Source organism: Triticum urartu, chromosome 2, assembly GCF_003073215.2.
Source record: "Triticum urartu cultivar G1812 chromosome 2, Tu2.1, whole genome shotgun sequence".
Taxonomy (NCBI): Eukaryota; Viridiplantae; Streptophyta; class Magnoliopsida; order Poales; family Poaceae; genus Triticum; species Triticum urartu.
In genome coordinates, this window is record NC_053023.1 from 95,215,481 (window position 1) to 95,225,908 (window position 10,428).

Genomic DNA, 10,428 nt, shown 5'->3' on the forward strand with positions numbered 1-10,428 from the left:
ACTCTTTTATGTTTTATATGGAATCCTTTGTTCCATAATTCATTTATTTATCTCAGTAGCTGCATATGACCTATACAAAGTGCCTAAGTAGCTGATCCCCACTTCTTTTTATTTATCTCAACATGAACACATGCCATCTCATTAAAAGCCCACCTCGACATTGATGATCATTATCAGTTGATCCCCATTACTTCTATTCGACTCAACATGGACAAATCCCACCACAACAAAAGCTCACCACGACACGATATGTGAAAAGGTTTTTCATTATATTATGCGACTTATACTCAATAAAAACTAACTATAAAATTATCAAATGCAAATATGTATTATTAGTTTTAGTTAATATATTAATAATAATAATAATAATAATAATAATAAACATTCATATTTCATACCATCAAATCTCACAACAATAGATTGCAACTAAATCCCGCAGCAACGTGCTAGAGTATGGTCTAATCTAGTTATTACTATATACTTATACATGGGTCCAGGGCGCCACTTTTCGTTTTTCTCCACGCCTTGCATGCTTCCATGGAACAAGGCATTCTTCTAAGGCTGGTCATAGTGGGGAGTAACTTAGACTAGTGTCATATGCATGACACTAGTCTAAGTTACTACCCCCATAGTGCAAAGTATCTTAGTAGTAGTGTCATAGTTGGTTTCATTTATTGACTTATAGACTCATTTTACCTCGGGAAGCGCTATGTTACAGTAACATATTATGTTACTCCAAGCACCTCTCTCCTCATTAAATACTTGCCACATAATCAAAATTGTTTCGGGATGTGTTAAGTTACTAACTAAGTTACCCCACCATGACTAGCCTAACTCAATTATTGTCGGTTGATCGTCGGCGGCCGGTCCAACCCTTAAATTCCTTTCCACTTTACGCTTTCAGAAAGGAAAAACATATGCGGGGTCGTAGTATATTGCCGGCAGTACTTGATTTCCACACTCCTTTCCGCACACTTGGCCTCACACGTACTCACGTCTGCACTCCGGCGAGCCTATAAAACCACGCCGGCGACGCCATTGTAGCAACAGCCACCGTACCCTTCACAGTCCACACTTGACAATCTGCTCTGTTTCTACTCGAGCTAGTGACTGATCGGTATTCGGTAGCTAGCTAGCAATGGCGGCGCGGGGAATTGCAGGCGGCAACATGGCGGTGGTGGTGGGCGTGCTGCTCGTCTGCGCGTTCCTCCACGCGGGGGTGGCGGAGTCGGCGGAGTTCACCGTCGGCGACGGCGGCGGCTGGTCCGTCAGCGCCGGCTCCTGGCCCAACGGCAAGCGCTTCAAGGGCCGCGACGTCCTTGGTACGTACATCCTCTGTTTCTAGATGTAACTAGAGATAGGACATGCATACATACATACATACATACATGGATCGATGTCTGCTGCATGAAAATTGGTGGTTGATGCATGCGGATTTGGGTACGTGTGCATGCAGTGTTCAATTACGACCCGACGGCGCACGACGTGGTGGCCGTGTCGGCGGAGGGGTACCGGGCGTGCGCCGCGCCGAGCGGCGCCAAGGTGTATAAGTCCGGGGCCGACCGCGTCACGCTCGCCCTCGGCCCGAACTACTTCATCTCCAGCGTCCCCGGCGACTGCCAGGCCGGGATGAAGATCACCGTCACCGCCGCCAAGCAGGGCCGCATCGGCGGAGCGTCCTAATTCAGTCTACAATATACCAAGTTCTCGGCCCATGTGTTGATTATTATGGTAAAGGTGTACTGTGCTGTTTTATTTCCACTACGTATGTGTAATGGTTTTGTACTCGTATACAATAAGCGAGCAAAAGGCATGTGCCGATTATCATTTTGATCTGCCATCACACAGCTGAGGACCTGTGCATATTTTTTATGTAACGGAGCAAGATGTTTTTCCAATTGCAAAAACAACAATGCATGAATCGTCAATGTAGATGTAGCCAAAGTTGGGCAATGCTCGAATATAAAACCAACATCACTCGCAGTTATAAGATTCTAATATCACAAAAGCGCAAGAGCACGTCTTCCAATACCGTAAGCTTTACGAGTACAAAGCATATAAGTGTGTACTTCCAGATTCAGAAGACAGACAGAAGTAACAGCTTAGACAGGCACGTTTTTTTTGCTACTGTCAACCAAGAGTACAGCTCAAGAACCAACCACACCGCACCGCATGCCCTTTGATCATTTAGACATAGCTGTCAATCAGCGACTTCCTCATGTCATCGACGATCGCCGTGGGCTGGCCTTCTCTCAACTTGAAGACGCTCTCAATGACGGACAGCTCGGTAGCCGTGGTGTCTGAGCCACAGAAGGCGGTCCAGTCGTTCACCGTCATGCCCGCAGCAATGACCTCGCTACCACGGTTCACGGTTCCAGCGACAAGAGGGACTTGGAGGAGTGTGGACAGCTCATCAAGATCTTCAATGGATGTGTGAGGATGGACCTGTGCCACAAAGGAATTGCACATTAACAACTTAACCAATTTTTGCAGAAACATGTAGATCAGAGGTATGCAAATGCAGCAACAACATACCAGTCCACCCCTGTTAGAGAATGCACAGTAGCTGCCAACAAGGATATTTCCTGCAATCGTCTGACGGAACACCTCAACCCCAAGCACATCTGCAATAAGCTCCTCAGTTGCCTGGGGAACCAAACAGGAGATAGTTTAGTTGAAGGTAAGCTAGGAAAGGCACAGGGTCAGCAAACAGACATCACTAGGGATGTATAGGCATACCTTGTCAAGGTCAGGGTGTGTGAGCGCAACATGGTCATTGCAGGATATGCAATTGCCAAGGGCAGACAGCCTTTCATCGATGCGCTGAACAACCACTTGATCAGGTATGCAGTTCCTCAGATGCTGAAGCTCTAGAAAATTTTGAAATCCCATAAACATAATAAGCATCACGAAAATCATAATATCACTTGCCTACAGAAATCATGCCTCTCTAGTTGCAAGATTTCTAAGAACTGATACATTACAAGTGCCTGAAGAAACCAGCCTCTATATACATACCAAATCTCTAAGCAACTTCTATGTAATTCCAATAGTATCAACAGTCCTGAAGTACTAAAATCAACTTGAAAGTGCATGCTGGCAGAAAGCAACTTCGTATTCAAAGCATATTAAACCATAAGAGCACTGTGCAGTACGTAACAAGTCAACAACACACAAGACATAACAGAATTATGCAAACAATTGCATCGTAGATTGAGGTACTGTAACAGAGTACCTTGATCAGTGGTTGTGTGTGGCAAGAGAAGTCCATTCTTGTTTCCTGGGGTCATCAAGGTGGTGGTAAGTACACTACAAGTGAGTGAATAGCTCAAATGACTGAATATAAGTTCAAATGCTAACCAACGCAGAGGCGACCAATTATTCTAGTGCCACCGATAGAGGTCTTGACCACAGGAATGACATCTGCAAGCTCAGACTCAAATGTACTGCATAGGTATTCAAAAGATCAATCAGTTAGAGCTGGTTATTCCTCTGCTTCCACCAAAAGTCCAAAGAGCTAAACCAAAGAAAACATCCATTGCTAACCTGTAGAAATTCTCTGATCCTCCAATTGCAACCAGACAGTAGGCATTTGTGAGCTTGGAGAAAACACCAACTTCACAGTTGTTCTCAAACTGGATACCTACAGAAACCACATAGCAAAGAACAAGGTCAAAACCCAAAGGCTACAAGAAGCAGAGTTGCCACAAACAGTACAGCAACTCAGACTAGAAGGGTAATGACTTGTACTGAAAAATCACATAGGAACTTCTAACACTTATCACAGGCACAAGAGCATCCACTTGGAGGTGTACCACATGATTAAACATCACGATTTCATATTCTCAGAGCACAACAGCACCACTTGTATATGAAATGGGGATGTGGTTAACTTAACTGCAATCTCTCATCAGAGTGCGCAACAAACAGCTGCTCATCACAAACTCAAAGCTAATCTAAACATTAATTCGAACTCTAAATCCTAGATACCGAAGAATAAATCATATCCAGACAGTTGAGAATCCTTTCGAAAGGACCAACCTACAACATCTCTAATATGCTGCCTAAATACCAACTGTTCTCAACATCTAGCCACGAAATCGACACTCCATAACATCCCCTAAACGCGCACCGCAGCCGCGGCGACCAACCAATCAGTCAATCCGAACAGTGAAAAAACCGAGAGGATTCGACAGCCACAGCCGCCCCTTCCGATGCCACTGAATTCGTGGGGGACAAAACTCGCACTGGAGAAAGGGACGGGGAGCTTACGGGTCGCCATGGTCGATTCCTCTTCTTCGCCTCAGCCGCTTCTCGTCTGCAGCAGCAAGCGCGCACCTGCAGATCAAACGCGCGGATGATTCAGCGAGCGGCCGGGCAGGGGAGAGGGATCGCTGGTGCGGGAGAAGGAAGCGGGCGGCGAACCGGGAGGGGGCGGGGGCCGGGGGGCGGTGGCCGCTGCGGTGGGAGCTAGGGTTTGGGAGCTCGACTTCCGAGAGAATGGGGAACGGGGGGGAGAGCCGTGGCAGCGTGGTATATGAGCACGGGCCGCTAGGAGAGACGGCGGCGGCATTGTGTGGGCCGGACGGGCTGGTCCTGTTAGGTCGAGACGTCACAGCCGGCCCGTGCTGATGCTATGGCCCGAGGCTCTCATTCGTGTGTACGGCCCACCCATCGCCGTTGGGCTTCTCTCACTGCGAAATGTTTTTTTTTGAAACTTAGTTCGACTTTATTCAGTCATAAAAGGCAGGGATTTCTATCTGCAAAATACATTCTGGAGGATCATGCACCCAGACCATACTACGATTATTCGCTACTCCTTCCTTTGCTAGTAAATGCGCAGCTCCATTGGCTGTCCTCCGAACCCATGTCACCTTCCATTCCGGCGTCGCTAGCAGATTTTTCACCTCCTTAATCATTGGCCCCAACGTGGAAAGATCATCATTTTCACTCGGCAGCTTCCGTGCCACATCTTGGCAGTCCATCTCAATATGTACCTTTGCAAGGTTAAGATCTCCAGCCATCTGGGCAGCTCTCCTGCATGCTTGAAGCTCCGCCAATGCTGGATCACCACCATTAGGGTAGCTCTGACACGCCGCAGCAATGAAGGCTCTGTCTGCATTCCGGAAAACCCCCCCCCCCCCCCCGCGTCCCCCTTCTCTCCTTCTTTGGTAGTTGCACCATCAACATTAGCCTTAATCCAGCCATGATCAGGAGCGCTCCACTTCTGTATTGGTATAGATCGAGGGGTCTTGCTGTCCTTACCATGCACCTGCTGCCACTCCTCCATGAGCCTCTTGATCATCGTAACCATGTCACTCGCCTCCTCGATCCTCGTCCCTTCACGTGTGTTGTTTCTTGCCATCCACGGCGCATACAGGCCCTGCACCGTGATCGCTCGGGCATCGTCCAACGCATCACCAAACCAGGACATGAGCCATTGGGATAGTGCACTCTGGGAACGAACTGACTCCGGCGGGATCGCCACTGGTGTTCCCAACTCCGAGCACACCAAGGTCCAGAATTTTGCTGAATGAGGGCATTGCCAAAACATGTGTAAGTTTGTCTCCTCCCTTCCACACACAACACAAAACACTCCCGGTTTGATCTTGCGCCTATGCAACTTCGAGCCCACCGCAAGCCCATTACGGATCAGACGCCACGTGTGGATCTTCATCCTGCCCGGCGCCACTGTATCCCATAGATTCATCCATGCTTTATGGCTCGCTCCCGATGAAGAGGACCCAGGATTCCCGCTTTTAGCCTTCCTCAGCGCCATACCAAGATGGTAAGCTGATCTGACCGTGAACTCCCCGTTCTTCGTATAATTCCAAGCGAGATAATCCTCCACCATCGGCCCCCCTACTGTTATCTTCCTGATATCGCATGCTTCACCGGGAGGAAACATATGTTGCACCTTCGCCATATCCCAGCCCGTGCCCGTTGCATTCAGCAGGTCACCAACTCTAGTTATACCCGGGACAAAAACCTGGCCAGTGGCTTCAGGCTGCCCTTCCGCGGGATCCAGTTATCGTGGTGAATCCGGATTCTGGATCCATCACCAATGCGCCAAATAAGCCCTTCTAACAGCAGTTCCCGATCGTGAATTATGCTCCTGGATGTAAAGGACCCCCCCCCCACTCGGACAAGTAGCATTAAAAATAGAGCTATCTGGGTAATATCTAGCTTTGAGTACTCTTGCGCACAAAGAGTTTGGCACCTGAAGCAACCTCCAAGCTTATTTTGCAAGCAAGGCTTGGTTAAACATTTCCGGGTCCCTGAATCCAAGCCCCCCTTCTTTCTTCCTCGTGCACATCTTATCCCATGCAATCCAGTGTACTCTCTTCTCACCGTTCTCCTCACCCCACCAGAAGTTTGAAGATATAGATGACAGGTTCCTGCACATTTTCTTAGTGAGTTGAAAACAGCTCATGGTGAGAGTTGGAGTAGACTGAAGCCCTGACTTGATCAAAACCTCCCTGGCCATCTTGGTTAGTCCTTGTCCCTTCCAACCTGACACCTTCCCTTTAGCGCTCTCCTTGACATACTGGAAAGTTCCCTTCTTGGATTTCCCAACGACTGTTGGTAGGCCCAAATATCGCTCGCTGAGCGCCTCCGAAGAGATGCGCAAAGTTTGCTTGAGAGCCACCTTTTCATCCTCATCACACCCATTCCCAAAAAATATTGCTGATTTATCCAAGTTTACTTTCTGTCCTGAAGCCCCCTCATAATCCTGCAAGATAGCACGTAGGCAAAGATAGTTATCTTGAGACCCTTCCAAGAACACAATACTATCGTCAGCGAAAAGCAAATGAGTGACCGTGGGGTCAGTGCTCCCAAACGAGACACCCTTGATCCTCTTTTCCTCCTGGGCGTGTTTCAACAAAGCTGAGAATCCCTCGACACAAAAGAGAAAAAGGTAGGGTGACAAAGGATCCCCTGCCTGAGTCCTCTAGATGGGAGAAATCTGTGTGAGAGACCACCATTCAGCTAAACCAAAAAACTTGCTGTCCTGACACACCTCATGATCATCTCTCTCCATTGAGTAGAGAAGCCATACTGTGTCATCACCTGGTCGAGAAAAGTCCACTCCACCCTGTCATATGCCTTCATCATATCAAGCTTAATCGCGCAAAGTGGTTTCCTCCTCTTCCTCTTCCTAATTGCATGAACGCACTCATAGGCCACCAACACGTTATCCGTTATTAACCTCCCTGGGATGAACGTACTTTGCTCCTCCGCTATCAGCATTGGCAACACCTACTTGAGCCTGTTTGCCAATGTTTTTGACGCGATCTTATACAATATATTGCACAAACTAATGGGTCGGAACTGAGCCAGCATCTCCGGTGAAGCCACCTTGGGAATCATCACAATCACGGTGTCGTTAAAGACCTTCCGGTGTCGTCCTCCCCGCCAAGAAATCACGAATAGCTGCACACACCTCCTCTTTCACCAACGACCAGTGTTGTTGGTAAAACATCGCCGGGAATCCATCCGGGCCTGAAGCTTTCGTTGGTCCCATCTGAAATAATGCTTTCTCAATTTTCACATCTGTGAACGGTGCTGACAATCTAGCATTCATCTCATCCGTTACGGTCGTCTCAATGTGTTGCAAAATCTTGTCCACATCCCTTGACCCCTCGGATGTGAACAACTTCTCATAAAAGTTTGCAGCCATCACACACATGCCATCATCATCAGTACATTTAGTTCCATCCTCCCTACGTAACGCCTTAACCGTATTTTTCCTCTTCCTATGCGAGGCTCTGTTCTGGAAGTACTGAGTGTTTTGATCGTCGTATTGTAACCAGTCCACTCTTGATCTCTGCTTGTAGTATATCTCCTCTCGCTCGTATAACTCATGCAACTAGTCCTCAATGTCTTTTATCTCCTGCCTATATACTCACTGGGAAATGTTTTGAAAAACCTAATATACTCTGTCTCAAAAAAACGTAATATACTCTGGAAATCCTCGATTCATGATAAACTGGAAATGACATTTCTAACTTCCATTAAAGAGGTTTTAACTTACAAAATTTCACATTAATTTAACAAATAATTTTCATGTATTGCAATATAAAAAGCACGAGTTAAGATGGTAATTTTCCGAGATTTTTGAAAATTTTAGTGTCGTGTTATAGTTATTCTTCCAAGGTTGTGGTAAAATATTATAATTTCATCTAGTCACTCATATGTTGCTAAATATTTACTGTAGATTTGTAAATATCACCCAAAGTTTGTGAATAAATGGTGTACCTTCCTCTAATTACTCAGACGTTTTGGAAACTTCATTGTAATTCTGTAATCAAAGGTTGTGAGAAAATGGAATACCTTTCCCTAGTAACTCATATGTTTGGTATTTGTTGCATCTTAACTACTTTGATTTGATCTTGTATGTACCAGAAAATTTGTGTTCTCCATGCATGCGTATATTGTTTTTATGTGATATTTCTACAAAAAATAAATTGTTTTTGGGATGTGCATGTTATCTGAAATATTCAAAGAAAATATTTCTACATTTAACATGAAATTATACGATGATTTGACACGTGTGGGTATACAAGTAAACAATACTTGTGGGTATACAAATTTACTGCTGCAATACACATCCTTCTATCACATCATGGAGAAAACAAGTAAAATTTATGAAGGAACAATACTCACAAATATCCACAAATATGTTTCAACTGTGTTATTCAAACAAACAAGTTACAATGCCTCGGACCGCACATCTTGGAGGTTCGCTCGCCTCCACCGGCTACTCTGATGGCGACAGGAGGAAGGGAGCATGTACTTTGTGTCCGCTCGTCTCCAGTAGTCTACTATCTTACTTAGATTTTCGGCTGTCTATGGCTTCGTCGACGGCGGTGGATATGGCACTGTTAAATAAGTTTCTGTTTCAAATCTTTCACCAAAGTTGTGGTTCTGTTGTCTATCGATGTTGGATCTAAGAGGCGGTGTCTACATCGTCTCGGGTCCTTTGGATTTGGGCAGGTGCTTGCATGTGTCGGTGCATTGCTATTGAGGTGATGGTCTTCTTCTCCATGTTCTTTGCCGTGGTGGTGTTGTGATCAGCCATTGGGGTGACGTTCTTATTGTTTTCCTGACAACAATGAGACTATGGTATCATTTTTTTCACTTGGTGTCTCCCTAACGTGACAGGTCGCTCTCTAGTGATTCGTGCTCCCGCTCTATCGCTGCGCTGCTTTCACCATCGTCGTTGCGAACAGTGGCGGAGCTTGAGCCAAAAATATGGGGGAAGGGGGGCATGGGCTTGAGGGAGGGGGGGGGGGGCAAACATAATTATTTTCAACTGATGTTTAGTGAAAAATAAGCTTAATAGACAGGGATATTGGCTTGATTTCCTTTGAGCTGGGGGAGGGGGGGGGGGCATGGCCCAGGTTGGCCCCCACTAAACTCCGCCACTGATTGCGAAGTGGATGAGAGTTTTGTTTAGGGCATGGTTTGGCTCTAGGACTTTTTGTCTACACAAGTCTTCTGCGATGGCGGCTCGGGATGTTTGTTCACCTGGACCTTAACACGACGACTTTCTGACTGTAGGACAGGTGTTAGGTCGGCTTCGGTGATGGAGCGGCAGTGGCGGCACACGTTCTACTCTGAGTTCGCGTGGCTCTCCGAGAACCTGCTTGTGTTTTTAAGATGTCTTGTATCGTGTGGCTCTCCGAGAACCTGGTTGTGTTTTTTAAGATGCGCCGTATACGTGGGGCGCAGTCGAACCAGCACGGTAGCTTTACTGCCAGCTCATGGGCCCGCGGAAGTGCGGAGGAGGAAGATGCCCAAGGAGAATCAACGAAACGATGGACGCGGCAAGGGAAACAGAGCAAATCGTTGAGGGAGAGCTGGGCGGTGCGGTGCGGTGCGGCGGAACACCATTGTAAAAGCTTTTTCTCCCAGGAAGGATAGGCAGGGGACCAGCTCGATTTGGATCTGGACACCGATGACCCGAATCTGGCTGGCACTCATACAGTATCATCCCTGGTAATATTCCCTCGATATCGATCCGGGGAGCTGGATCTGTGCGAGTGACTGAACTGAACCTCTTTGACAGGCACGGTAAGTTCTGTACTTCTATCTGTCAGCTGGTCAGTCCTCACAAGCCATGTGATGCTACCATTACCATGCAGAGGAGAGCTGCGCGTGAAATTCTGTAGAAGAAGAGAACGAATGGTCCACAGGAGAACCGACCCAGTTATCCTCTATCCAGTCCTCCCGATAAGCGCTGCTGACGACGACGAGCCTACAGTTTTTCTCGCCATCTCGGTCGGTCGTTCGTTCGATGGATGCCACAATGTGCCGCAGCCCGCGCAGATTATTACGCACGCGCGTACGCACGCACGCCCGGATAAGACAGCGACGAAAAACAGCGCTGGAATCCGGAGCGCGGACACCGCTGCCGCCGTTGGG

At 47.2% G+C, this 10,428-nt stretch overlaps 2 protein-coding genes across 2 annotated transcripts; one reads left to right on the top strand and one right to left on the bottom strand.

Moving 5' to 3' along the window:
• Positions 1–975: 975 nt before the first annotated feature.
• On the top strand, positions 976–1,843 carry LOC125536077 (chemocyanin-like). Its single transcript, XM_048699203.1, has 2 exons — positions 976–1,322; positions 1,457–1,843. Exons 1-2 carry the CDS (start codon positions 1,139–1,141, stop codon positions 1,681–1,683), a joined length of 411 nt encoding a protein of 136 aa, XP_048555160.1. The 5' UTR covers positions 976–1,138; the 3' UTR covers positions 1,684–1,843.
• Positions 1,844–1,963: 120 nt separating this feature from the next.
• LOC125536076 (eukaryotic translation initiation factor 6-2) lies at positions 1,964–4,561 on the bottom strand. The gene is made up of 8 exons (XM_048699202.1): positions 4,426–4,561; positions 4,273–4,338; positions 3,547–3,643; positions 3,361–3,446; positions 3,236–3,280; positions 2,740–2,870; positions 2,536–2,646; positions 1,964–2,445 (listed from the first exon to the last, which is right to left on the bottom strand). Exons 2-8 carry the CDS (start codon positions 4,280–4,282, stop codon positions 2,188–2,190), a joined length of 738 nt encoding a protein of 245 aa, XP_048555159.1. The 5' UTR covers positions 4,283–4,338; positions 4,426–4,561; the 3' UTR covers positions 1,964–2,187.
• Between the last annotated feature and the right edge of the window lie 5,867 nt (positions 4,562–10,428).